This window comes from Penicillium diatomitis (assembly GCF_028827545.1).
Source record: "Penicillium diatomitis strain IBT 30728 chromosome Unknown utg000015l_segment0_segment0, whole genome shotgun sequence".
NCBI lineage: Eukaryota > Fungi > Ascomycota > Eurotiomycetes > Eurotiales > Aspergillaceae > Penicillium > Penicillium diatomitis.
The window spans coordinates 1,643,571-1,670,602 of NW_026623187.1; the positions used below are offsets into that span (position 1 = coordinate 1,643,571).

At 52.8% G+C, this 27,032-nt stretch overlaps 10 protein-coding genes across 10 annotated transcripts; 5 read left to right on the forward strand and 5 right to left on the reverse strand.

The window, feature by feature from the left end:
• Window positions 1-708: 708 nt before the first annotated feature.
• On the reverse strand, window positions 709-2,554 carry N7539_009316 (SD08430p; the record flags this gene model as incomplete). Its single annotated transcript, XM_056938911.1, has 2 exons — window positions 709-1,057; window positions 1,152-2,554. The coding sequence occupies 2 exons, from the start codon at window positions 2,552-2,554 to the stop codon at window positions 709-711; spliced, it is 1,752 nt and encodes a 583-aa protein (XP_056786288.1).
• A 1,331-nt stretch (window positions 2,555-3,885) lies between these two features.
• N7539_009317 (uncharacterized protein) lies at window positions 3,886-4,870 on the forward strand (the record flags this gene model as incomplete). Its single annotated transcript, XM_056938912.1, has 2 exons — window positions 3,886-3,973; window positions 4,032-4,870. 2 exons carry the CDS (start codon window positions 3,886-3,888, stop codon window positions 4,868-4,870), a joined length of 927 nt encoding a protein of 308 aa, XP_056786289.1.
• A 511-nt stretch (window positions 4,871-5,381) lies between these two features.
• N7539_009318 (uncharacterized protein) lies at window positions 5,382-7,119 on the reverse strand (the record flags this gene model as incomplete). Its single annotated transcript, XM_056938913.1, has 2 exons — window positions 5,382-6,053; window positions 6,160-7,119. The coding sequence occupies 2 exons, from the start codon at window positions 7,117-7,119 to the stop codon at window positions 5,382-5,384; spliced, it is 1,632 nt and encodes a 543-aa protein (XP_056786290.1).
• A 2,012-nt stretch (window positions 7,120-9,131) lies between these two features.
• N7539_009319 (putative esterase/lipase) lies at window positions 9,132-10,031 on the reverse strand (the record flags this gene model as incomplete). The annotated part of the gene is made up of 1 exon (XM_056938914.1): window positions 9,132-10,031. The coding sequence occupies one exon, from the start codon at window positions 10,029-10,031 to the stop codon at window positions 9,132-9,134; it is 900 nt and encodes a 299-aa protein (XP_056786291.1).
• A 1,349-nt stretch (window positions 10,032-11,380) lies between these two features.
• Window positions 11,381-13,024, forward strand: N7539_009320 (uncharacterized protein; the record flags this gene model as incomplete). The annotated part of the gene is made up of 5 exons (XM_056938915.1): window positions 11,381-11,467; window positions 11,531-11,685; window positions 11,759-11,958; window positions 12,048-12,824; window positions 12,906-13,024. Coding segments are annotated over 5 exons (1,338 nt in total), but the record flags the coding sequence as incomplete, so codon positions are not given.
• A 1,713-nt stretch (window positions 13,025-14,737) lies between these two features.
• N7539_009321 (phosphopantothenate--cysteine ligase CAB2) lies at window positions 14,738-15,940 on the forward strand (the record flags this gene model as incomplete). The annotated part of the gene is made up of 1 exon (XM_056938916.1): window positions 14,738-15,940. The coding sequence occupies one exon, from the start codon at window positions 14,738-14,740 to the stop codon at window positions 15,938-15,940; it is 1,203 nt and encodes a 400-aa protein (XP_056786293.1).
• A 642-nt stretch (window positions 15,941-16,582) lies between these two features.
• N7539_009322 (uncharacterized protein) lies at window positions 16,583-16,990 on the forward strand (the record flags this gene model as incomplete). Its single annotated transcript, XM_056938917.1, has 2 exons — window positions 16,583-16,686; window positions 16,825-16,990. The coding sequence occupies 2 exons, from the start codon at window positions 16,583-16,585 to the stop codon at window positions 16,988-16,990; spliced, it is 270 nt and encodes an 89-aa protein (XP_056786294.1).
• A 415-nt stretch (window positions 16,991-17,405) lies between these two features.
• N7539_009323 (glycosyltransferase family 31 protein) lies at window positions 17,406-18,797 on the forward strand (the record flags this gene model as incomplete). Its single annotated transcript, XM_056938918.1, has 1 exon — window positions 17,406-18,797. The coding sequence occupies one exon, from the start codon at window positions 17,406-17,408 to the stop codon at window positions 18,795-18,797; it is 1,392 nt and encodes a 463-aa protein (XP_056786295.1).
• A 1,283-nt stretch (window positions 18,798-20,080) lies between these two features.
• On the reverse strand, window positions 20,081-21,687 carry N7539_009324 (polysaccharide deacetylase family protein; the record flags this gene model as incomplete). Its single annotated transcript, XM_056938919.1, has 3 exons — window positions 20,081-20,400; window positions 20,475-20,560; window positions 20,618-21,687. 3 exons carry the CDS (start codon window positions 21,685-21,687, stop codon window positions 20,081-20,083), a joined length of 1,476 nt encoding a protein of 491 aa, XP_056786296.1.
• A 783-nt stretch (window positions 21,688-22,470) lies between these two features.
• On the reverse strand, window positions 22,471-25,149 carry N7539_009325 (DEAD/DEAH box helicase; the record flags this gene model as incomplete). Its single annotated transcript, XM_056938920.1, has 7 exons — window positions 22,471-22,907; window positions 22,998-23,146; window positions 23,519-23,942; window positions 24,017-24,096; window positions 24,150-24,504; window positions 24,565-24,776; window positions 24,839-25,149. Coding segments are annotated over 7 exons (1,968 nt in total), but the record flags the coding sequence as incomplete, so codon positions are not given.
• Window positions 25,150-27,032: the final 1,883 nt, after the last annotated feature.

Sequence of the window (27,032 nt, forward strand, 5' to 3'; positions counted from 1 at the left end):
TCCCTTTTCCGTCTCCAGCGACACTCAGAGAGGACTTGGATTCGTTGGACAATTTGCTACTTTAAGGGATACAGTAAGCAGGTGCTCCGTGCTCATGTGTTCTCGACCCCGGTCGGTGTGAGGGGGGAACCTGGAGAAAGGTGCAGTAGGAGGAAGTCCGTGGGATGCAACCAATATGCCAAGGTACGGGGTATTTACCTTCTGATCCACGTGTGGAGATTCTCCGATCCAACAATGGAAAAGGCTTCTGTTGGTGCTCATATTAGCTTACCGGAACATCTTATGATGTTTCCTAATCCGTCACGTCCGGGCTCTCGGAGCTTTATCAATGCATGACCAGTCCGAGGAATTTGTCGACTTCGCCAAATCTGTCAAGGTACCTTGGCTGACACGAGTCATCACGAGGTTGAAAGTAACTGAAACCATGCGAGCTCACCAGGACTTATTCATCCTCTATAGTACACTCTTTCCAAACATCCAGTAACAACAAGAAGAGATCAAACCCAGAAGGATCGCTACACAGGGCGAAAGAAGTATGCCCTCGAGGAACCCATGTGGTAGACAAAAGAACGCAATACTATTGAATCAAATCCATTCTATCGCTATACTACAATCAAGATTCACCCTTTGCCAATTAGGAAATGTCAACGCCACAGACGAAGACCATCAAGAGTGGGCGCTCAAGTCTTTTGCCCCCAGAGACTATCGTCAGTTGCGTGCAACCGGGCCGCTATTCAATCGCCAGGCCCGCAGCGGCAGACTCTGGAGCCTGGTGGCCGCAGGCTTGATGAACATGAAGAAAGTTACCGTGCCAATGAGCACACAGATGATGTTGGTCATATAGTAGCCGTCGCGATCAACCTGGCACACGCCACCGCCGTTGATGCATCGGTTCTTTTCGGGCTCAAGCGCGCAAGAGAAGGCTTGGGTCACGAGAGTGCCCTTGAGCTTGTCCGCAGGCGGGACCACTGTGGATGGAATACAGGTGGCCTCGGTGAAGAAATCCACAAGCTTGAGGATGAAATAGCGGGGGAAGGTACCACCCAGATTGCAGACACTATAAAAAAAAAACAGTTAGCCTCCATAGGGCAAGTGTAAGGCTGGCTAGGTATCTCGGTCGCACAAGGGACACCGAGCAGGGAGTAACTTACGTCGCCAGGAGAGTCATATAAGTTCCACCAATGGCTGGGTCAGCGATGCGGGCGTGGAAGGCCGAAATAGCCACAAACATGACCGTGTTCATGAATGTCGAGACCACATGCTCGAAGATGACGGTGAGGAGATACCAAGTCGGCACTTCGGCACCGCTAGGGTAAATCATCACCGTGAACTGGGCCATGACCGCGGCCGCCAATCGGCCGACAAAGGCCCAACCCCATAAACGCATGGGAGTATACTCAGTGGACCACTTGCCCGCATAGTAGCCCAGCATGATCTCGAAGGGAAAGTCAATCAGAACGACCAAAGCCATATTATCCTGACCAAAGCCCTTATCGAGCAGCTTCAGGCTGGTCACACCATCATTGGCTTGAAAGCCGATCTTGGCGATGAGGTGGATCATGATGATAGTCTGGATATGCTTCAGTTTGAGCACACTCCACATACTCTTGTATACATCCAAGATGCCATCGCGGTCTTTTGTACGGTCCTCCTTCTTCAAGAAAGCCAGACACACCGTCACGATCAGGTAGGTCCATCCCCAGAAAGTCAAGTACCCTCCAAGCGACATGAGCCCACCCTCTGTAGGTACCGTGCGGAACCAACGATTGGCAAAATCCTTGGAGTTGAAGGCCAAGAACACCGTATAGGAAAGGAAATGCCCAGCTGTCAGACCCACGGTCTGTGCTGTCGACGCGTACGAGATATTGGGTGGGGACATCAATGTGATTGCCCAGCCATCAACTGCGATATCCTGCGTGGCACAGAAGAAGACTAACAGGAACCACCAGTACGTAAAGTTCCACACACCCGCACCACCATTTGCTCCCGCTTTCTCCATCATCTCCTCAATATGACTGCCCAAGTAGATCATGGCCAAGCCTGCGATCACCTGGACAGGAGTGATCCAGCTCTTACGACGACCGAACCGCTGACTCCAGACGGCATCCACAATCGGACTCCAAAAGAGCTTGAGAGAGTATGGGTATGAGGCGAGAGAAAAGACGCCAATCTGTCCGTAGGATAGATAAGGCTTCAGCAGGAAGGGAACCGATCCGGTAGCTAAACCCATCGGTACGCCTTGTAGAAAATATAAGACGCATAGAAGGAGAAAGTTTCTTTTATCATTTTGGGGAAGCTCTTGGAAGCTTGTGTTTGCGAGAATGGGTGTCGGCGGTACCAGGGCAGGTTCGTCGTCGAGGGAAAAGTTGGGACTTCGCACTGTGCGGTAGGTTTGGTCAGAGGTCGACTCAGAGGACGTCTCCCGCTTGCGCATTTCAATGTTGTTGTTCATCTTGCCGGTTCCGTCCCCATTCACATGGCCGTTTCGGCCAGTCGTCACAGAGAGGTTCGGCTTGGAGCGGCGTTTGGAAAGGGTGGCGTTCTTGCGTGTCATTGAAGGGTATCCGAGAGGGAAGCCAGGGCTGGCGGCTGTGGACGAGAGAAGGGAGAGCCTCGAAATTCAGAAGTTCCACACAATTTGGAAGACAGATGAAATTTTAGCTCGGCGATGAGTGATAATGAATGCTATGACACACAGAATTCACAGGGTGAGTTCGAATGGCGAGTGCTCCGTACAAATTGTCGGACAGGGGAGCGTCGGCGGTTTGTTGCTGGATAATGCGGATTTGCCTTGATAGCACGGGTGTCAGATGTCAAATAGAAAACAGGTTGAAAGAGCGTGCACAATGCATGTGGCGAGGTAAGAGCAATGAGGGGGTGAACAAGTCTCTTAACGCAAAGACATGCTGGACAGGAAAGAGAGGCAAGAGTCGCTGAGCCACACGATCGGATGACAATTCGAATCTGGGAAATCGCGGGTCTCCCTCAGTCGCGGAGAGGCAAGCTGGCCTTAGCGGGTATTCGGACATGCGGCGGTGATTGGAGGCGGCATGTGTGTACCCCCAGAGCTGAACAATCCGAGCCATCTTGATAGGACAGTCTTTCAGGACAACACGTATTTCAAGTTTTCATATTGAGCGAAATTCTTACCAAGAAGATACAGACTATTAGACCATTGATCAAGCAATGACTTTGGGCACAGCACGGCGACTGGGCGCCAATCTCGAATCGGAGGAACACGTGGGTACGCGTTGTAACGATTTCGATGCCAGCAGAGATGCTATGAGTCAGGATACTTTCATATCTATTCTATAGAATGGTCAAAAACTATGAGATGAGAGTATCTTCTCAAAAATCATATCCAACAATCCCTACATTGTGTCAGAGACTGAGAAAGCTGGTCGGAATGATTTCCAAGCAAGACGCTACTCCGACTCTAGCCCCAGACAGAGCCTCATCGGGCCCACATGCATTTGTCTCGTACCCTTCCAGTCTGCCTGCAATCATTCTGATTTCATGTCCTCTTTCATGATTCTCTGTGACAATCATACACGTCCAGCCAATTTGACCCAGAACCCTGCATAGCCGGACTTTCAAGATCCACAAGAGTCTCAATGTATTAGGAGGCTCGAGGTACAGATATCAGACAGCACTCAATGTATGGAAGATAAGGATTTCGATAACAGTCGGATGATGCAAGATCACGTGATGTTGAATGTAAACAAAAGCGCATCCGTATAGGACTCGGAGACAACGCAGTAGTCCCCGCAAACCAGATTGTGAACCAGGTCGCTCGGTGCATCGACAGCGCAGCATTTTCAATCCGGTAAATTATCCAGATCTTTTATCTCACACGACTGGTCCATTCATACTTCAGTATCGAAAATGCCATTTCAGGCGCGTGGTGCGACAGCATCTCCAGACCCGCACGAGCAAGAGCTCGATGCGGACCTCCAGACGATACGCGCAGAGAGTAAGTTCTGCGCCCCGAATCGAGTGCGATGATTGTTCGTGCCTGACATCTTCCACAGTTCGGGCCCTCCAACGCCGAAAGCGCTATCTCGCATCAAGTCTCCTATCCTCCGACTCTATCCAGAAGCTCATGCGCAGGCCCTCGCAAACACCCACCTCACTCCAAGAAGACGTCTCTCCCCTTGCCGAGGCCGCCGGAAAACACGCCGACTCGAATCACCATCGCATCGCATTTGGCACGACCGCGTTCCCGTTCAAAGATCCCTCGCCCAGCGCGACCCCCGGGAACCTCCTCGGGGTCCGGATCGACGTGTGCACGCGAGGCGGTCGCTTCGCCAAACCATACTATGTTCTGTTGAGGCCGGAGCGCGAGAAACGACTCCGAGTTCATCGGCATACCATACCCTCGTTCATCGATTTGCCTCGTCTGGAGAATGTTTATTTACCGTCGACGGGATCGAGGGTCGAGGGTGGAAACAGGGTGGATGGGGCCGGGGTACAAAAGGGTGCGCGAAATCAAGATCTTCGTGGATTTGTGCGGGAGCTCCGGCGTGAGCTGGCGGCGTGGCATTTGCGCGAGGACACGGTGCAGTTGTTGCGCGAAAAGCTGGGCCTGTGTGAAGCTCTGTTGATTGATCCGGTGGATCGACTGACACCCGAGGCTAGGGGTGGGATCGTTGCGTTGGAACCCACTTCGATGGAGGCTCGATATCTTCGACTGGAATGGGAAGACGGCCGAGTCGGGCGGTTGAAGCTGTCTAATTCGGGGATTGTGGAACGGGCAGTTGTCATTGGGGATGACGGCAGGGACAAAATCATGGAAGATGCAATGACTGGCGGCGGTGGTCGTGTTGAAAGTCTTCTTGAGCGGTTGAGGGACCGTATTGGCGCCACTTGATGCCAACCCGGATCTCCTATTTCTCGCTTGAACCACCTCATGTATGAATTTAGTGGCGACAATGATACCCAATGCCAATGTTTCATGCGCGAACTTCTCATTTCTTCGAACGAGTCTTGATGCAAGTATATTTAACAAAAAGGCTATGCAGAAACCAACAAAACCCAAACGACTCCCACGAGCGGGCGGCTCAGAGATAAGCATCTTTATCAATTACAACGGCATGAGATTAGGCAATGTACATGGGGTAGAAGGAAAGACGGGGGAATGGAAATAATTACAAAAGGAATTCATATGGTAGACATCAATGGTATCAAAGATGGAGGGCGCTGGAGGGTGATGCTGCAAAAGCACAAATGTAAAGGCAAACCAAGATATCAGACATGGCGAACTGAACCGATGATGCGAGTATGTTGTAAATGCAAGTATTAATAAACGGGAGGAGATCAATGGTCACGTCGCTTGTGTGGGAGGCGAGTGCAATGGACAGACGTCAAACGTCAGCCGTAGGTTAAGTTGCGTCTTCCTGGGTCGGCTGACTGTCGTGGTGGGTTGCAGGGGCAGGGGTACCCTTGGAATTAGAAGCCGGATCGATGGCGTTGGTATTAGTCCTGCTGAAGGAGATCGGCGGTAAGGGTCCGTATATATGCCCGTTTTCTATTTCCAGTTGTTTGCGCAAAATGGCCTCTTCGAGATTCCAGCGGTGCCGTAGCGCGATTTTCTGGGAATCCAGTGCTTGGATGAGACTCGATTCCTCGCAACGGTGGTCCGCCTGCATGGCAGTGATGGATTTGGAATTTTCGGCACACATCTGGTGAAGCTCACGCTCCATCCGTGCCATGGCTTCTTGAAGTCTGAGTTCCTGGCGTTCTCGGAGTACCTTGATTCGAGCTTCGTGGAGCGCATCCATCATCTCGTGATCGCGGTACTGCCGCTCTAGTTGTTCCTTCTGCTGTCGGGTGAAGCGACGCGTGGGTGGAGTGGTTGACTCGGACCCGGAAAAGGATTCAGAAGAATGCTGCGTCGCAGGCGAAGAAGAGGGCGGTGGGCTGGCATTTCGAAAGTACCCCTCCATGTGCTTGATGCGTGTACGTGAATTTTGCTTTGCGCGGTGAAAGTCACGTTGTTGCTCCATTTCGACGACCAGTTGACGTTCTTCCATACGAGCGGCGTGTTCGAGATTCTGTTACAGTTTCCGCGGTCAGTCAAAGCACCAGGACAGCGGTGGGAGGATCAGACGAGTGCCCCGGCAAAGACTGGGCACCCTGCTGGCGGAGAGGCATTCTTACCTTTTCGCGCATTTCCTCCTCTAAACGCTCATTCTCACTCTGTCGCGTGGAGATGGCGGCCTGATGCCTTTGGCGCAATATCCTCAGGGCCGTCTCCTGGAAGGCGACGTGACGGTCTCTTTCGAGTTGATGTCGCTCCAACATCTCCGCCAATCGTGGCTCCTCCGCACTGCGCTGCACAGACTCTCGATCATATATGGGGATTTCCAGCCGCGGCAGAGAGTCGACCGTGCTGCTCGAGCCTGAGTCGCCGTCGGGACTTGTGGAGGACCGTCCTGGCCGTGTCTCGATGAAAACATGATCCACCACTCCACCTTCGCCCTTGGAGACCACAATGTGCGCATCGGGCGGCAGTATGACGGAGGACGGGGTTCGTTTCTTGCGAAAGTATATCCGTCCGATGGCATTTTTCAGGCTATGGCGGCGCTTCTCTTTCTTATCCACCGAGGCGAAACTGAGTATCGAATGGCGATGGGACGGTGAAAAGGTGCCGCTGCTGCTGCCGGCATTCTCCAGAACTGCGCGACTCTCGCTCGAGCAATAGGACGTGGGTCGTGTGGACAGTGACGCCAGCGATCTGGTGCTTCCCGCCTTGACCTGTTCCGACGCAATTGTCACGTCGGACAGGGACGACACCACCTCATTGAGCCGCGCTGAACTCAACGGGTCCAGCGACGGAGTGATGGAACCATCGCCAATGGAATTTTGATCTGTCGCCGAGGACCCCGATGAGAGCACAGGCGAAGATAAATCCACTAGTCCCGAGGCCATTGATGCTGCCAGCGGAGCGGAGACCTCGATTTCGGGAACTTTGAGACCCAAAGCCCGCGCATCATCCAGGAGCTGTTGTGCCCGCGCTTCCTCTGCTTCGCCGGAGAGACCAAGGACTTCTCCCCGGTATTGATCCTTGTCAAATGCAGGAGGGGCGACCCCCACATTGGCAACTTGTGTGGGATTCATCGCTCCGTTTGCGAAGACGGTATTGTCGAGTCGGCGCCTACCCAGCGGGCGCGCATCAAGCCCCGCGAAAAACAGCTGCTAGGAGCCCGGGAGCACGAGCAAACTGCGTCTCTGCGGCGAAGAGAGGGGGGGGGGGGGGGGGGGGGGGGAGGGAGTTTGCGACCAGGAACGGACCCGTCCACGGCACCACAGGGAACGGTGACCGAGGGGTTGGATGTACTATGACCGCATCCGCTGATCGGCTTCAGTCAGGGGTGGATGGAGACTGGCGGTGGTGAGAAAAAGCTGGTCTCTTGAGGGCCGCGCCGTTGAGGACAGAAAGAAAGACAAACGCTCTGAATGGAGTCGGCGGGAAAGACAGCAGAACCGACGTAAGGTCCGACTGAGCGAGAAGGAATTCCAGAATCGTCAGGAGAAGCAAGTGGGATGAGGGGCGATCACGCCGGTTGATGACGGTTGGTCAAAGGCACACAAGCTTCTTCAGCCTGATCGATGGGTCACGAACGACGCGGATCAGCTCTGACTGCAGTCTCAACGAGGATGTTGAGTCCCACGTCTTCCTTCGTCAGGAACAGCCCCCCTTCGTAGAACGATGACGGTACAGTGACAAAGGAAGGCCCACGAGCGCAACACCACACTCTACCTGAGAGGATGGTAAACTAACTTGTCAGTCGTCTGACTGGGGGGGGGGGGAGGAGGGAGTTTGGTCAACTTGGACTGTGATGCCAAATGCAGTGATCCACTGGGTCCTCCTTGTTTTCTTCTGCGTTTTTCTTTTTTTAAAATTCGGGTCATTTTTTTTGGTGGTTCCTTTTCGTCCCCATTTTCCCTTGTCTTCATGGGGCCCATCCCGACATTTGCCATGTGGTTTTTTTACGTTTGACGGGTTGACTGAAACCGGAGGGCCCCACGCGGCCGTCCTGAAGCAATCCGCCCATGTCTCAAGGCTCTGCAGGTGGATCACCGCGACGACGTTCACCAGTCATCCTCGCTTCAGCATCTCTGCCACGCCGATGATAGGCGGCTGCTCGTGGCCGAAGGAGCCGACTTGACCGGCCCGCAGGAGCTTGGGGAATCGATGAGAAAGGCGGCTCTTGAGTCTCTCTGCCGTCGTTGTTCACTACGGCGCTGAGTCTGACAGAGGGTTGATCCTGTCACTGCGAGACACGAAACTTGGAGAAAAAGAGATTGCGCCCAAGCAGGCGAGAGCATGTGGCCACTGCAGGGGTCATTGTGATGAAAAAGTAAAGTCTTTGTTTTCCATCTTCAAGCCAAGCGGCCTCTCGGTCCTAGTTTTGCAAAGGTTGTGTGTTCGTTTTGTTGTTCTCCCCTGTCGCGAACCCCCACTCCGACGGGAGGTCGTATGGAGTCTATGGACTCGTGGAGTATGGACTCATGGAGTATGGACTCATGGAGTATGGACTCATGGAGTATGGACTCATGGAGTATGGACTCATGGAGTATGGACTCATGGAGTATGGACTCATGGAGTATGGACCATGGAGACTCCGGTCGGTGCTGAGCGAGTCCTTTCTTCCCCGTCGGATTCTCGGGAGACTCTTCAGCAGACCCAAGGCCGAGGAACCCAACCTCCCCAGGACGTTGGAACACCGTCTTGGCCCCCGACGAGCCATGGGTGGACGTCCCCAGCGTGAAACGGTCCAGGGACGCTACAGTCCCAAATTCGGGAGGTTCTACCACAGGGTTGGGTATTTGCCATGGATCCCCAAGACCCATGAACACTCAAGCAGAGCCGTCCGCCTACAGATACCAGACGACTCCCGCCAAGCCTTCCAGAAGGTTGCACAGGGAAGAATCAAGTTGTCCACAGTCCAGGCTAATAGATGACTATCAACTACATCATTATGGTTTGTGTCCGACCGTAGGTTGTACAACAGCCCGAGAGTACAAAATGGATGAAAGAGGGTCATATCTTCCATGAACTCGCATCATCTCATCATCAAAATCAGTCACGGTCCACGCCACGAGGGTGAACCCTTCCTCCTTCCCCTTTATCTCCCGTTCAACATGTCCACGGCCAGGGCGTAGGCCCGATCGCGAGCCTCGCGCTCCGGCGTTCCTGCTTTGGTGCGTTTATCCCAGGCATGGGTACACCCCACCATGCGCTCCCACACCACATGTCGACCCGGCAATGCCTCGACTTTCTGCGCGAGCGCTTCCGCTTCGCAGGCCAGCGAGTCTGCTGCCGCCGTGATCATGAGCATGCGGGTGGGAAACCGATCCGGATCGGCGTACTGGGGGGAGATGCGAGGGTCACGTTTGTCGAACCCGGCAGGTATGTAGCATCGATTGAAGAAACGGGAGACGGGCACAGGAATGACCGGTGTCTTGGACTCCGGGGCCACCTTGCTGGCCGCATCGGTGGCCATGTCCACCACGGGATAGTACGCCAACACTGCCCGGACGGTGTTGGGCGGGACGAGGACTGCCGAGGCAGCCAGCGCTAGGTTGCCCCCGGCGCTGAAGCCCGAGAGAGAGATGCGCGACCGATCAAACTCCGCGTCGCGTCCGAGCACGTACCGGATCGTGTCCTCGACGTCATTCAGCGCCGCCGGGAAGGGATGTTCGGGTGCCAGGCGGTATTGCACGTCCAGCACGGTGTGATGCGTCTTCTGGCAGATGGTTTGACAGAACTCCTCGTCGTATCCATGCTGTGGAAGTAGGAATCCGCTGCCGTGAAAGTTGATCAGCACCGGACTGGGTCCCGCGGTCGCTTGACGAGACCGATACACATGGATTTTGATCGTTCTGCCCGGATCACGCGATGCGATGTATCGAATGTCGGTCGGTCGGGGCGTCGGCCGTCTGGTAACAAACTCTAAGAAAGAGACCACCGCTCGAAGCAGAGTCGCCAGGACTTTGAGATAGCCATACGTCAACACCGACGACATGGCTGTGAGGAAAATCGGAGCGTGATTGTGGGGAAGAACAAAAGCGGATGAGGGAAATCAAAATCCAGTCTGGAGAGCGCTATAGCATCTGGCGGAGGATGGCTTGAGGTGGAGTATTCCGAAGCCTAGTTAACCTTCTAGTACTAAGGTAGGAGGAACCTTTACAGTTTGAACTGCTGACTCCAGTACTGGATTCCATTGGGATTGCTATACGTAAACCCACGCCTTCCCAAAACAGCACCTCCGCTACCAACACTCATCGAGTCATGATTGTACCTGTTGGTACCTAGTAGAAGGTTCGCTCACATCATTTCAAGCATTGGGTGCGATCTTGCGGTGGGTGATCGTGGATGGAGCCGAGGTTCGTTGGACGCAGCACCCCCGCCCTCGTCCGGTGCAGATGATCGATCGCCGGAGTTTCCAATTGAATACATTTGCCCGCCCGACTAGGATTCAATGGTGTACAATACGCAGTCGCAGCCTCGCAGGGGAAGATACAAAATCAGATTCAAGACGGAACTTTCCAATTGACGACTCCAGCCTGCTATGTAGCATAGTCTTACGAGGATAGTCCAAATCATCATAGAAGAGCGAGGCCTGTCTGCCTCGCTGCGACGATATTGGCTCTTTGATTCAGCTTGGACCGGGGGATTTCATAATAGAAGTTCAGTCTGTCTAGGTATTACGCACCTGTCAATGTCGCTCCAAGGTGGTGGAACTGCCTAGACCACTCATCTTATTGTGGTCATCGAGTACATGTGTAGATGGTTTGTAGTATGCACTGCGTACTGCACACTATGCAGTATGCACACCTCAAGGCCCGACAGCATCTCGGGCTTAGGTGATAATCTCGATCGGAGTGTGCAAGCGTTGTTGTTCTCGTGCTCTTCACATACGGCCTAAGCCCAGATACCCACTACTGCTCTACTGATTTTCCTGAAAACCTTCTCTGTCTGTCTACCGGAGTGCCCTCGTCCGGTATCATCGTCTTTGTGATCATGGATCACCACAGTTGCAATCTAAATGATTCTGCGACGGAGTTAAGAGAGGCCGGTGGAGTGGTGAGCCACAGTCTCCACTCCTACTAGCCACGAGGATCATATGACTGCAACTACCAATCACACTACTCCTCCGTCGTCGTCATCCAGCCTCACCACCGACTCGTTGATGTTGTATTGTTCTCTTGCTTGTTGTACACAGTCTAGGGTCTCTCGACAGAGGAGCCACTCAGCATCGATCTTTGCTTAGCAGTACGGACACATCATTTCCCAGGGCGAAGCGGACCAGAGCTGCCTACCTTTTCATCATATTGCGACCGACAGACAAGCCGGGCAGCAGTGTGATAAGAAACAGCGAAGATGGAGTCCAGCAACGCCAACTTTACAGTTTTTATTCGATTACCATTCCCCCGCGGGGATTTTATAGACCCACCTCCAGTAAGGCCTAGTAGTGGCCCTTTCCATACTGTCTTGTGATATCAAACTGAGCGTTATGTCCAGGTGGAGTGGGATGCAACAAAGGACCAAGCATTATGGGATGTCTTGTCCCGCCCATCGAAGGGAAAGGACATTGACTGTAAGAATCTCCTGGCACTTCCCAATCTCAACTCCAGCATCATCATTCTCCAAACTAATAGACACACAGGGAAAGCACTGTAATGAGACATGCCCCCTACTATCGATCTCGCGGCAACATATGGTCTCACTAACTTGACTTCCCCCATGCAGAGCGGAGCACTTCGATGTGACTCTGCAATTTCTTCTTCAACAGGCCGCTTGGCTCTATGACCGACAGCTTTCGCAAGTCCGAGCTCAAATGCGCAAGGTGCCCCCCGTTCAGCCGAGCACGCCGTCGCCCGTGCCAGATTCTGTGTCTGGGAGTGCGGCGCTAACAGTGCAGGCGCAACGACAATTGCCAGGGGTGGGAGGTAGGCCTTCTTCTAAGCTTTGTCAAGCGATACATGATGCTCAATCCACGATAGGCCCTCGAGGACCGCAGCGACAAATATATCAACAGAGGGACTCCCCCCACGAAGGTACGGCTTGCTTTATGCTCATAGCGACCTGACAATCCTCGATCCTAACCTCCCAACAGCCTCTGAAGACCGCCGTGCGAGCTCTACATCCACAGCAACTCTGAATCAGTTTCGTCACTCGCGTGACTCTTCACGCCATGAACCTGTCCAAGGCACTGAGCGGCGATGGGAAAACTTTGTGCGTCGCCCATCTGGGGCGCGGCGGGAACCGCCGTCGTCCTCGTCGCACGTGCGGTCACCACCTCTTGCAGAACAAGAACCAAGCTCGAGCTCGACCGACCCCGATTCTGAGTCAGATGTGGAGTCCAGCCGGGGACTGCCACGGTTCAAAAAATTTGGGAAATTCTCCATGCAACGTGCGGGTCTATCTGATGCCGAGGATGAGGACGAAGATGATGTTCCAGCGTTTCTTCCTATGGCGAGAGACAAGACCTCGTCCATGCGAGGTCAATCGGACGAGAAACTTAGCACGACGATTCGGGACAACGAAAAGCCGCTTCCATACAGACCGAGCAAGGGCGAGCGGACTGATCGAAAGCCCAAACCAAGCACCGAATCATTCAACAGCTCGATCAGCTCCGGCACCCCGGCAAGCTTATCGACCAGTGACCGCCAGGGGCTCGGGCAACTTCCCAGTGCATTGAGCCCCCATCGTGTTGGAGAGCCTCCGCGTCAAAGCCCTCGGAAATCCGCAGCATCCGGCCGCGAAGCCAGCGATGGTACCCCTAGCATGGGAAGCAGCTTCAGTGATCTAGACGGTATGTGTCTTGATGGTTCTTTTTTTTCTTCTTTTTTTCCCCCCGCTCGCACATTGAACCCTCGGCTGACGGCATGAGTAGATGCCAGTGTCACACAGTCTGCCCTCGAGGAAGCGCTCATGAGCAATATGCAGCATGGAGGCATGGCGAGCCGAATGAGCACCATCAGTCAAGCTTTGCGAAGCCGCTACCTACAATAAATCATGGCTACCCACAGCCGTCGCGTCTATTCATTTGACATAATGATAATGAAGAGTTGAAGTTATTAGTCCGACTTTTGACTTCTGCTGAAGACAATCCGGAGACTTGTTTATATGGGGGGGGCCTCCCTCGCCGCCACTGTATGCTAGCTAAGAAATGCAAATGCAGTCAGGGTTATGCAGCGCGAGTACCCTCTCTGGGATTTCTGAATGTTTTCTCGTGGAATGCCATACGCCCTCGAGCGTGGTGGCCCGAAGTACGGAAAGACATCGAGTCCGCTACCTACATCTGCCCAGCCATTGTAGGAAGAAACGATCGCAGTCAGGAATTAACTTCTCCGTGGCATCGTCATTGATAGAGCCTTCATATTTCTTGATCGTGTGGATCTTTTCGAGAAGCATACTCTTCATTGCAATTTCTCCAAAAGCATTGGAGGGCAGCTAAGATGCCGGGGATGAAGCATCCAATCGGTAGAACGTCAGAGATTCTCCGAAAACATGGAGGCTTCCATCGCGTCCGATACCCTTCAATTGGAACGAATCGAGGAGGTCCTCGTCCGGTAGTTAGGTTGTATCGGAGGCTGCCTTGGGACAGCTGACGAGCGCCTCTAGTTCGTCGAGCCGTTGGCGTTTTTTGGCCGATTGCCCTTCGACTTTCTTTTGGACCAGCAGTCTTTGACGACGTGTCCGTTCTTGCTGCATGCAGAACAGCGGGGATGATTTCTGCCTCCACGATATCGAAACCAATGATGCAAAGCCAGTCAATCTCAATTCCTATCCTCTTTCAAGTGAAAAGATGAAGGAGCAGACGGAGCAGGTCGACCATTTTCTCCGGAAGGGCCTGATTCGATCCTCTGCGAGCCCCAACTTGCCCGTGTTTTTCGTCAAGAAGGCGAACGGGAAGTGGCGAATGTGGATTGATTACCGTGCCCTCAATAACGATACCCTTTCCAGCATTTCGAAGGGTATAGAGCTAGCTCATTTGCATGGTTGGCAAATACGCCCAGCAGGACAGCAGATACCTAATCCTCCAGAGTGAGAACTCACCACGTGATCTCAACCCAGTGATTACAACATTGTGGTCGCAATCGCCTCGGCATCTGCATTGCCCACCAAAAGGGACGGTGCAAGCGTTGAAGCACTGCTCAAGGGTCTCTCCTGCAGGTGAGCTGAGCTGAGCTGTCCGTGAGCATTCACACTGGGCAGTGGGCAGTGGGCACTGGCAGAGATACACGCGTCATGCATTCGCTGCTTGCCCTTGTCTTTTTTGCATGCCTTGAACCGTATTTTAGCGTTGGTTGACTCGGTCCAGCGGCAGCGCTAGGACTAAACGGGACTTTTGCCCCTACTTATCAGTTGGCGGGGTACTCAATGTGAGCTTCAAGCTCTGAGGTATTTCGAGGAAAGCGATACTCGGATATTGAACGAAGCTCGTGCCGAAATGATGAAGACGAGCTGCGAATAGTACCGGTTTGTATTGGGCACTTTCACGGGCAAGGCAAATCACATTACCCCCCCCCCCCCGTCGTTGAGCTACTCCCCGCTCCGATTCGCATCCCCCGTCCACCGGAAACGGCAGCCTCGGCAGTCAAGTGCTGTATTCCGCACCCCGAGCTCAAGACGCTGGGATTTAGTTCCCGATCCGCCGTCGCCAACGCGTCCTTCTGACGTGTAACCACCGTTCACTTTTTTTGCACGACTGCCAAACACATCATGTCGCCTTCCATTGGAGACATGGAGCCTGCCGAGGCCGAGTCCGCATACTTCAACGAATACCCCCCTCCCAAGGCGCTACCGAAACACGAAGCTCTGGCACGAGCTTTCGTCGAGCGCCATGTAGAAGCGAACCGGCGCGTTGTGCTCGTTACCTCCGGTGGGACCACGGTGCCTCTCGAAGCGCAGACCGTTCGATTTATTGACAACTTCTCCGCTGGCACTCGAGGTGCAACCTCTGCCGAATACTTCCTCGAGCAGGGATACGCCGTCATCTTCCTGCACCGACAATACAGTCTGCTCCCATACTCAAGGCACTACAGCCACTCCACGAATTGCTTCCTCGATTTTATGGACGAAGCCCCTCCCGCTTCGGATTCGGAAAACCCTGACCACGGCCGGATCGTCGTACGCAGCGAATACCAGGACCAGATGCGCGACGTGTTGCGCAAATACCGCTATGCGAAACAAAATAACCTCCTCCTCTTGCTGCCTTTCACCACCGTCTCGGAATACATGTTTGAGTTGCGATCATTGGCCAAGCTGATGCGACCGCTCGGCTCCAATGCCCTGTTTTACCTGGCCGCGGCAGTGAGTGACTTTTTCATCCCGCGCAGTCGCATGGCCGAGCATAAGATCCAATCCTCCGAGATCCCCGCCAACTTCTCCAATGACGAGGCAATTGGGTCAAACGATATATATACCGGCGAAAATGCGCCCGAACCGCCCAAGGCAGGCAAGAAGCTGGTCATCAACCTTGATCCGGTCCCGAAATTCCTCCATCGACTGGTGGATGGCTGGGCCCCCGAAGGCAGTATGGTCGTGTCGTTCAAGTTGGAGACCGATCCGTCATTGTTGGTCTACAAGGCCAAGACCGCGCTTCAGCGATATTCCCATCATCTGGTGATTGGTAATCTGCTCTCCACGCGGAAGTGGGAGGTCGTCTTCATCACCCCGGACCCCCCACACGAGCGATGGATCCGTGTCCCCAAGGCTCGGCGCAGTAAGAGTATATCGGGCGTGGAGGACCAGGTTGGCCTTGCCGAGATTAAAAAGGGTCGAGACGGGTCTGGGCCCGGATCCGAAAACCCGTCTTCGGAGACTTCGGGCGATGGAATCGAGATTGAAAGCATCATCATTCCTGAGTTGGTGAAGCTGCATGGGAATATGATTCACAAACACACGGAAGCATCACGTGGCTGAGAGTCGATCATCAGCGTCCCCGTTCAAATCGGGGGAGGGGAACACCAAAGGGAAGTCACGCAAGCAGTCGAGGAAGCTTTCCAACTTTTCTATGCCATACCTAGGTACCTCTCGTACGTGGAATTAAGTGTGTCATCATGTCACCCTTGTGGTAACATCCACGATCAGATGGATACGATTGCCTCGTAGTCACTTCCACGATTTGTCTCACGTAGACCAGATCAACACGTATATCAGTGTGTCGCCATGCCCCTCGGACTGTAGATCGAACTAGTGGATCTGCCACCACCTATCTTCGTCAATTGATAGCCATGCTGAAAGTGAAATTCCACCTCCGACTCAGGGGTTGTCAACATTCAGGGGGCGAGTACACGTCAAGATCCCCGATCCCCTCAAGTGGATGGTAGACCGAAGGGGCGGATGAGGGATGTGCACCGCCACAACCCAGTCCCCTTGGAGACCATATCATCGATCGTCGTGTTTGACTGGCAGACGGAGAACAACAGGATTTTCCAATGAAGAAGCTTTGATGCACTGCTTGCCCCCTTCAGACCGAAACAGCAAGGATTTATCAATTCGACGTGAGATCTCTATCACGTACAACACCCTGGTCAGGTTAATGATCCGGCATTCCCGACGAACATGTTGCCCGCTGCAGCCCAGGAGAAGGAAATTTCCTACCAGGGAGCAGCCGCCCGCATCGCTGTCGTGCAGGAGCCCTTGTCGTGGGCAAACCTGAGCGGATCGTAGGGAAGGTCGGTTTCGACTCTTCGAGGAAGCTGAAACAGCCTTGGGTCTCGTTGTACCGGTGTCACATGTCACATTCCCCGCCAAGCACCATGAGCATGCACTATGCAAGTATGCAGTGATGCCCTCGTCTGCAGTCCGCAGACGACCCGAGCTTCGCATTCGACCTCCAATGGAAATTCCAAGCATGAGGACCTAATTCAGCCCCAGCCGCCCGGACGGGTGGATCACGTCGGACCAGAACTGGATCCAAACGGTGCAAGTCCCGACGAGCTGGCTGTCATCCGCCGACGCAGCATTTGAAAACTGGAGCGATCCCATGAACTCCAGCCCGTCGCAGAACCGTCGCACGACCCAGCAGACCCAACAGAAAATCCGCCCGAAGACGCGGCCTTGCGTCGATCGGCCCTCTGGACACCCGCATTCCGGCTTCCACACTCTAGTTCGACCCTTTCTTTGGCCCTCCCCACCCCAAAACACCCCTCGCTCAAGTCGCCCGAGCTCCAGAACGGAGCAGTAGACGTATCCTCTTCTCCCTTCCACTTCGGGATCGCGTGTTTGGATCTATTGTTTTCCGTGGTTGAAAGGTTCCCTGCTTCGCTCCCTTTCCTGCTTTCTCCAAATCCGCTTCCCTATCTGCTTCCCTCGTCCCGGGTAACGATGCTTTCATCGCGGCCATCGGGCGATTGACAGCTTGCATCTCCGGACCTCTTCAACGATGGTAGCCCGTCGCCGATTCAGCCGCCGCTTGATCGCTCTGGCTGCCGCCCTCGCTCTGCTCGGTCTATACCACTTCTTCGCCTTAGACTCCGGCTTCACATTCGAACCTCAGTCTCAATCAATAGACCATCGGCGCCCGTCCGATTCCAACTCGAACTCGAACCCCAGCCCCAGCGATGCCGACGACGGAGCGTCGTTCTGTCCCCCCATGGAGGGTATGGACGATATTCTGGTCGTCATGAAAACCGGTGTGACGGAAGCGAAGGATAAAGTTCCTGTCCATTTCAAAACCACGTTGCGCTGCGTCCCGAACTACATCATCTACTCCGACTTTGAGGAAGAGATCGAGGGCGTCAAGATCTACGATGTGCTGCAAGGCATGGACCCGGACGTCATGAAGCAAGTCCCCGATTTTGACCTCTACAATCGCATCAAGAAGCTCGGGCGCCAGGGACTTGCCCAGGATGACTTTGCGGACGAGGCGAACTCGGCCGTGGGCAAACCGAACAATCCCGGGTGGAAGTTGGACAAGTGGAAGTTCCTGCCCATGATCATCGAGTCCCTGCGCTACCGGCCCAAGGCCAAGTGGTACGTCTTCATGGAAGCCGACACGTACATCTCCTGGCCGACGCTGCTGCGATGGCTCAAGCACTTCGACCACCGAAAGCCATGGTATCTTGGCACCGAAACACAGATTGCCGATGTGATTTTCGCGCACGGTGGATCGGGCTTCATGATCTCGCATCCGGCGCTGAAATTGGCGGCGGAAGAGTACACCGCCCGTCGGACGGAATTGCATCACTATACAGACGGACACTGGGCCGGTGATTGTGTCCTGGGCAAAGTGTTGGCTGACGCGGGCGTCAACCTCCACTTTTCGTGGCCAATTTTACAAAATTCCAACCTCGGAGAGCTGGATGAATTCAATGTCGATCTCTATCGGCAACCATGGTGTTTCATCGCCGCCGCATTTCACCACCTCAACGCTCGCCAAATACAAGATCTTTGGGCTTACGAGCAAAAGCGCTGGCACGATGTAGGTCGATCTCTTTTAGTCCCTCCCTTTTCCAGAACTGACTCTGACACACTCCCTTCTTTCTCCATCGTTCAGAAAAATAAACGCATCCTGCTCCACAGCGACGTCTTCCGCGATCTCCTCTACCCCGAAATGGTCATGAAACCCGCCCGCACCGGGTGGGACAATCTGTCCACCGACGAACAAGCCCCCGCCACCACCTTCGAAGAATGTCGCCAAATATGCAACCGTCTCAAAGACTGTACACAATTCTCTTTCCGTGATCAAAGCTGTTTCACTAACCGAACGCCTCGTCTCGGTACGGCGCACTCTCAATGCCGTCTCGGGTTGGTTAGTCGATCGCATTCGCGATAAGATGGAAAAAAGTGGCTTTTGCAAAAGTGTGGAATGGGGTGGATCATAATAGACGTGTGAGACTTTTCCTGGCACAGTTGTACATTTATGCGTATGTATCCAGGCCCTTGAAAGGTCTAGTGCTATTGAAATACCAAAGTCCAGGTTCATATAGCACTGATCTATGTTTCCAAGTAGGCGAAAAAGTAGTTCGCGCAAGTTGACACAACGCTCAGCGGCACTACTACGACTACACCACCTACCGACCTGTACCCATCGTCCGTTCAACCCATCTGATCTCTGAATACCTCAGCTACGCGTAACCATGGCGGCACACGAGAATAAAACTGTCCGTCCTCCAGACTCTCTCCGGCCGCTGTGAGAAGTCGAAGACTAGAGACGTCCGGCCTACCATCCCTCTTCCAACCTACGAGTACCTACTCCTTCCCTCTCAAGTATTTGTATCACTATCTGCCATGCATCTGACCACCACCTCCCACCTAGTGTGACTTCCAAGAACCGCACCCCCCCCCCGGCGCCTTTCTTCTCCAAATCCTCAACTGGCCTGACTCTGACTCCAACTCATCGATTGATTGACGAGACGCGTGTGTACAAGACTCCGCACTATTGAGATGCCCTCCAGCTCCAGCGGGAAGGCCGAACCGGGTGCATATAGAGTACCTCGCCTGTCGTTTCTCGGGTCTGACAAAATGCTTAGACAATATGGGGGGATTGGAGGCCGGGCAGGGCTTCACTTTAGTCGTGTGACTCCGATGAGATTGTGGACTGATGTCTACTATCTAGTATCTATTTTGCCCGTCTGTCTTTTTGTATTGGGTTGGCCGATTCAATTTGTCATTTATCCGATTGTTTGTTGTCAATCAGAACTCAAGAGGGAATTACCTCGGCTGTGGGTGCAGGGGACTATTCTCAGTCTTTCATCCAAGAAGTGATAGCTCCCTCATTCCGTATCTACAGTGTGGTCGATGGAATCTATTTCCCTGAACGTGAGCGATGGGCAGGCTCAGCAAACATTTCATGCGTGGTACCTACTACCTACTACTGCAACTTTCAGTTTAAAAGTGCAAAACAGGACTCAGCCTCATTGTTAACGTGGAAGAACAATAGCCATCTAATTGTGACGGGACTAAATTATATACTTCGTACTCGGGCTACTGTATACAAAGTGTACAGTTCTAAGAATAAAGAACACCGAAGCACCGTACCGCCTATAAGCACAAACGACCTGCGTCTCTCGGTCTTTGTCTGAGCTCCTCTCCCAACCCCGTGCCCTTCCAAGTCTTTCACACTGGCGGACTCGTTGGGTCCTCTAAACACTGGTCAACTCGCATGATTTGGAGTCCCTGGCTTTTGACATAATGAATGAATGGCCGGAGATACGTCACAGTCGATGGGTGCAGGTAGTGCATCACCGCAAGGTTGCCTCCGCGGGCGACACCACGGTAGAACGCATCGAGTTGCCGCTCTGGCGTGTCCGAATTGGCCCACAGCCAGTCTTCGACATCGACGCTCCAGTTCACAATGGTCGGATTGTCTATGTATTTGGCAAGCTCCTGACGTAGTCGTGCTCCAACTGTGCCAAACGGGGGTCTAAAGTATTTCGCTGTCAAACGATGCAGTCAGTACATCCCTTCGCTTGGTAGTATTTCCATAGATATTGGTACACAGGCGTCTTACATGCTACCTGCAGCTCGTTGCGCAAGGTCTCGATGGACTGGATGATTTCGTCGTCGATTTCGTCCAAGTCCTGCAGCTCCTCGAGCCTTGAGACGGTCAGTATCGCCCGCAGCGGAAAACAGAAGATAATGCACAAGTCTTACTTCGGATGTGTGTTGGAGTGCAAAGCAACTTGGTGTCCCTTGCTCAACATCTCGCGATAGAATGCCGTGAAATTTGTAGTCTCATCTCTAAGCCCCGACGCAACCACGAAGAAGGTCGCTCGCACTTTTTCGTCATCCAGGATCTGCATGACCTCCTGCGCGAATTGCGGCTGACCATCATCAATCCCAAAAGCGAATGAGTTCGGACGCTTGCAACGCAAGACCAAAGTTCCTGTGGGAAGCTTCTTAGGCAGAGTGAAGTTGTCGTTCTCGTCTGACGGGGCAGGAACAGTGGGCACAATCTCGATGCGATGAAGTGCGATCGGCTCGTCTGTATAGAAACCGTTGAGAGAGACCGAGATCAGCCTGTCAAGATTGACATGGAAATGGCTCAATGGAATGTACAATTCTAGTCGACCTGTTTGAAGAGCGCCGTTGGCTTGGTGCTTAGTATCATGAACTTGGGAGATGTCATCAATTTGGGGTCCAGGTTCAGGCATTGGCTGTGTACTTGAACTCCCTCTCTTTGCGTCACTGGTACCGACGCCCTTTCCCTCGGGCTGAGCTGTCTCCAGAAGGTATCGAGAAGACTGCACGCTGTCGGCTGTGCCAGGGAACGGTAATCGAGCCGCATTGCACTCTGCGTTGTGCTCATTCAGGGAGACCGTAAATTCCCGATTCCCTTCAAACACAACATGCAGGAACTGATTTGCCCAAGGACTCAAGCTGAAGCAGCCCTGCGAATTGAGCTGCGTATGGAAATTCTGATCCGGATCTGATGGAAACAAACGCATGACTCCTGGCTCGTGCTCCGTCTCCAGGTCCTCACCCGTTCCGTGCCAGAATCCCAGATCATTTTGATCAAAATCTTGGAAAGTATCAATGACCAGAGGCTGGCCTGACCGCGAGGTGTTCGATGTTAGTGATCGTGCTTGGCGAGTTTCAAGCCAGTGTGGATGCTCCCACGGACTTTTCCCGGGTCGACCAAGGGTCGAACGGCTGATGGCAGTGAGCGAAATTGATAGCCAGAAAAGAGGCAGTAAAAACTTGAGCGAGAGGCAAGACCGCATGGTTTCGGCGTGATGAAAGAACGTATAGCGGGTCAGTCAACGAGTGAACGCGTCTCGGGGTCGCGAGAAACGGGGCTTTGTGACCAGGGTGTATAAACACAGTTCAGGCGATGAATCCTCGCCGAAGTTGTGGCCGTGATGCTGCGAGCGATCAGGAAGGAGTGTACCGCTGTACCGTCTTTCCGAATCACGACGCTCTTACTCCATTGGGCGAAATGTCACATCACTTAATCCTCGCTGCCTCAACGACACTGATGCCACTGTGATGGGTCAGGATTAAAATTGCGATATCAAGCTTTCAAAAAAAGGTCAGCGACATAATAATGAGAGCCACCGTTGGAAGATGGGAGTTTGTGAAAACCTGTCGATTTCGTTCGAAGTCGACCCGTAAGGACGGCGTGCGTGAATCGGAACAGTAATCAGACCTGCAAGCTAATTGAACCATGATTGACTGGTCATCTCTTTCCTGTGCATGAAATGTGACTCGGTTTGCAAACCAAAGACATTGCCGCGTGAGAGTTGCGAATGTGAGGTTCTCTCACCGAGTAGAGAGGCTGTACTCCTTAAATGAAGTAAACCGAAGACAAAGCCCCTGCAAGGTCAAAAGAATCAAAAGAGCTAGATCACTACAGCGCCGTTTCTTTTTGAAGTGAATTTTTTTTTTCGCTGAACTATTCCCAAACTAAACTGAGAACTCCAGAACTTGGAAGGTATTAGCAGACCATCCACGGTCTACTGTAGTTGTGGAAGGTCGCGGCCGCGACCGTCCCCTGACGCCTACCAATCGACGTCGTCCTTGCTCCAGCCGGCTTCTTTGTCGCTGTAGCCGACCTCATCGTCATCCCTGCTCCAGCTGGCCTCGTTGTCGCTGTGGCCATGCTCATTGTCGCGGGATGAGCCGCTGTCGTTCTTGCTCGCGTCGGCTGCGAGCTTCCAGGGATCGTTGTTGTCGCCCGCGTCGGATGCGGGGCCCCAGGAATTGTTGCTGGCCGTGCCGGCCTCGTTGTTCCAACCCGATTGAGTGTAATGGCCTTCGTCGGCCGCCGGGTTTTTGATGTTGTTCTCGTCATGCCATGACGAGCCGAGATACTGTTCCAGAAAATCTGGAACCTTTTGATCGCACCCGTTGAGGAGTCGGGTGAGTGCGGGGGCAAGGGCACGGTCCGCATTGTTGAAGAAGGATGTTGCAACACCCTGATTGCCGATGCGGGCAGTCCGGCCTGAATAGATGAAGAGGAACGCATGTCAGTCTGGCTCTCTAAACATTTGCTGGCAGCCATAGTCTTGAATGCTTCACAGGAATGACTCACCAATGCGGTGGATGTACTCTGTAATCCCACCGCAACGCGCACGAGGAAGGCTGAAGTTGATAACGTGAAGCACGTTAACAACATCGAGTCCACGGGCAGACAGGCCCGTGGTGACGAGGATGGGAGAGTGAGCAGAGCGAAAAGCCCGACTATTTATAAGAGTCAGTGGAGACTCCGACAATGACCGCGTAACGCCAGATCACGCTAGAAGGCGAATGTAACAAGCAAACGTCCAGGCGGCACGGAGCCTAGACGCGGCAAACGATAAAACATAGCAAACAACAGATTATTTCGGATCCATGAGATCGTTCCGGGACCACAAGATGAGAAACAACGGACGAGGGAAGGCAAACATAAGATCGTTCCGGTATTAGGCAACAAGCAACGAAGAAGAAGGCAAAGCAAACAATAAGATCGTTCCGGAACCTCGTAGTGGAAATCGGGGGGCATAGGGCAAGCGGGAAAAAAATAGAAGCACGCACGATATTATGTACGAAGGGACAAAGGAATCAGAGACTTACAGTGCATCCTCACGTTCACGTTGCGTACGATCCGCATGGATAGATGTCGATGGAAGCCCATGGTTGTACAAATAATCGTCAATCTGATCCACGTCAAGCTTGGTATTTGCGAAGATCAAGGTGCGTGCCTTTGGCAAGCTGAAGATCAGTTCGACGAGTGCCTGCAATTTCAACCCGTCGTTGACCCACATGATCTGCGTGTGGGGCGCGCGTGGGTCAATAAGCGGTTTCTTCTCATGGAGCTCGTAGTATCCTGGGTAGGCCGGACTTACCTCTTGGCGGATGTGGCGAACGGCAGTGCCGGGACGTGTAATCTCGAGACGAACGCATTTAGGGCTCAAGTACTGGCGAGCAAGTTGTTGGCATTTCTGGTTGAACGTAGCGGAGAACATTAGGAAGCGGGGGGGTTCGCCGAAACCGGAACCTAGTGGGACAAACACAAGGAAGGTTAGTATGAGTGAGGGTTATCTCGAGGACCACATATACAGATATACATACCCAACTCGGCGATGAGCGCGTGGAACGACTTCTCCCAAACAGGCTGAAGAAGCTCATCTGCTTCGTCAATGACAGCATATCTTTTGAAGCTGAATTAGTCTTGACCTTGCTATACTCATTTCCATGAACATACCGAACGCGGTTAAAGGCGAGCACACCAGGCCGATTCAGGAAATCGAGAATACGGCCTGGGGTACCAACGAGGACATCGCAACCCTTTTGAAGTTCGTTTTGCTGTAGTTGCTTAGGGGCCCCGCCGTAGGCGACACATGGACGGAGCATTGAACGGTAACACAGCCGTCGGGCCTCATCAAAGGTCTGGTTGGCCAGTTCGCGAGTGGGACAAATGATGACTACCAAGGGCTCGGCACGGGCCGTGCCTTTGCCTTTGGGATCACCCGCATTGGGCCGAGGGGCAGCAATTTGCTTGGCCTTGCCCATCAATTGGGAGATAATGGGAATGAGAAAAGCGGCGGTCTTGCCGGAGCCTGGTGAACCAAGAAATTAGAATCACTTCGTCAAAGTCTTAATGTATGTCAGAGGCATACCAGTCTGAGCAACGGCAATGACATCCAACTTCTCATGAAGAGCTGGAATACAGTAGGCCTGAATGGCAGTAGGCCATTCATACCCACAATGGGCGATGTTTTCCATCATGACTGGATGGAGCCCAGCCCCATCAAACTTTGTAATTGGATTAAGCTCAATGTCGCCTTCGACAGAGACGAAGTAAGCGGCATTATCGTCTGAAAGCTGCAATCTGTAGGCAAGGTTAAGAGCGGGGCAAATGGCTGATGCATGGGGGGGTTTATCAATACTTACTCATTGGCATGGTTACCAGGTCGGGGAACGTTGGAGTTCTTGAAGAGCTCTTGCTCCAGTTCATCGTTGCGGGGACCAACATCACCATACTCGTCCTTCCACTCGTAACGGGCGGCGAGACCACCCCACTTGATGCCTCTACGGCGGGGGCTGGTTTCCTCAGGTTCGCAGTGAGTAAGCCAGGCGACCCGTTTGTCACTGCATTCGCCCTGCTCTTGAATCTCTCGAGTGCTCTGATTAGTGACCTCCTCAGGGCGGTTTTCCGCATCCTGGGCGGCGAAAGAACGGCTGTTGTCTCCGGAGGATGTCATGTTGACGAGTTAGAGGTAGACTGTTGGAGTTAGGGATCTGTTCTTGGAATAGGAAGTGTGGTGTCGGAAATGAGCCGCAAGACTGTTAGGGGTTGGAAGTTATGTCAGAATACCAAGAGGTCTCGCAAGATTTGGAAGAGGAGTAGCCAAGGCTCCAAAAGTGGTTGCAAGAGTCGGAAAAGAAGTAGCGAGAGTCGGAGTAGAAGTCGGAGTAGGAGCAGTAAGATGATGAGTAAGAGTAATCGCAAAAGCGGAAGCTGTGAGTGTTGAATCCTTGTTATCTTGATGGTTGTGCTTTTGAAAAGGTTGAGAAAAAGGTTTGAAGAAAGAAAAAAAAAGGGAAGAAAGATCGAGTCGGCCGGGGGGAAAGACTCCTTTTATAGCGGGGGTCTGAGGTCGTTTGCTTCCGTTTGATAGTTGCCCAGGCCTTTGATGTCAGCGTTGTGTACAGGCATGGCGGTGCATGTCTCAGCGTATATGGTGGCTCTCCGGAATCATCTACTGGCCTCATCCAAGCTTGCCCACTTGGAGGCGATGCTTTTGTCCATCAGCTACGGTTTTGGTGTTACCTACTTCCATGACAAGACTTACTTCATACAGGGATATTTCCCAATACTTACCATAGCTTGTTCTTCGCTTAATAGTTGAAATTACAACAGGGTATCCTCGCCAAAAGGTCGGCATGCCGATGGGACAGTCGGGACAAGCATCAATACTCGGCATGGCCGTCGGCCCAGTGGGGTGTTTGTGATACTCGATCTCCGGGCTATTCCGGGATCTTCTGCCACGTGGTATCCAGATAGGTCTGATGTTTGCGTTCGGATTAGCAGTACGCTAATCTTCGGACCCTTCCATAGACATGTTTCCGCCGCTCCGATCAGCTTACACGCAGGGCTTGTGGGTGACTCCGCTGCCCTGGACCTTGAACAACTGCCCACACACAGAGTGTTTGACACACTAAAATCGGTCTGGATCATCACAGGGCCTGTATTCGAGAACTTGGCACTTCCCATGGCAGGTACACCACATAGTGCCGCTCATGACCACTTGGTACATGATCTGTTCTGCGTGCACACCTTTCTTTTATTTTTTTCCATTTTGGTAATACCTCAAATGTGTTCCCAACCTTAGTATCTTGATATTCAGGGGATCCGAGTTCACGCATCCTGTGTACACAACATTGCAGCTGTACATGGTAGTATCTAGCCGAGCATGCTAGCTCTGTCCATTCTGACGCGTGGTGTTCCAGCTTCGGAAGGTCTGGGTTTTGTCTCGAGAGAACTTGTCAGATGTTGATTGTAGAGAGTCACATATATGTCTATCATCTTCTGCGAGATCATTGTCTTGTTGATACTGGTTATGAGTACCTTCGGTAATTGGCCCAAGAATCAAGAAATATATGACCTGATATTCTCAAGTACGTAGCGCCTCCCAAGATTCCCTACTTCTCATCTGGAACTATGAGCTAATTAGAGTCATACATTCATGAGCTTTATGGTTGCAGTGTCTCCTTTTCTGTATTCCCATCTACATTGGTCGCAGAAAAGAAAATCTAGATGATAAGGGTACCTACCCGGTAGATCAGTGGAATAGCTCTCGCCGCCGCTTCTCGTCATTTTGCAGTTATCTCCGAGACGAACTTCAAGAGGAATCTAAGATCAGTCTCGCAGTCAATAGAAGTGATAAGATATCTGGTATATCGGTCTTATTTTCCATCATGTTGAAATTGGACGAGGTGGTGAAGATGCCGCATTGATTGTCTCAACTCAGCGTAGGTAGGTAGGTACCTAGGTAGGTGGTGAACTCTGTGTAACTTGCGCTCATCTGAAGATATTTATATGTGTTCTGCGGGAACGGCTACCTAGGTGAGTACATCACCAAAG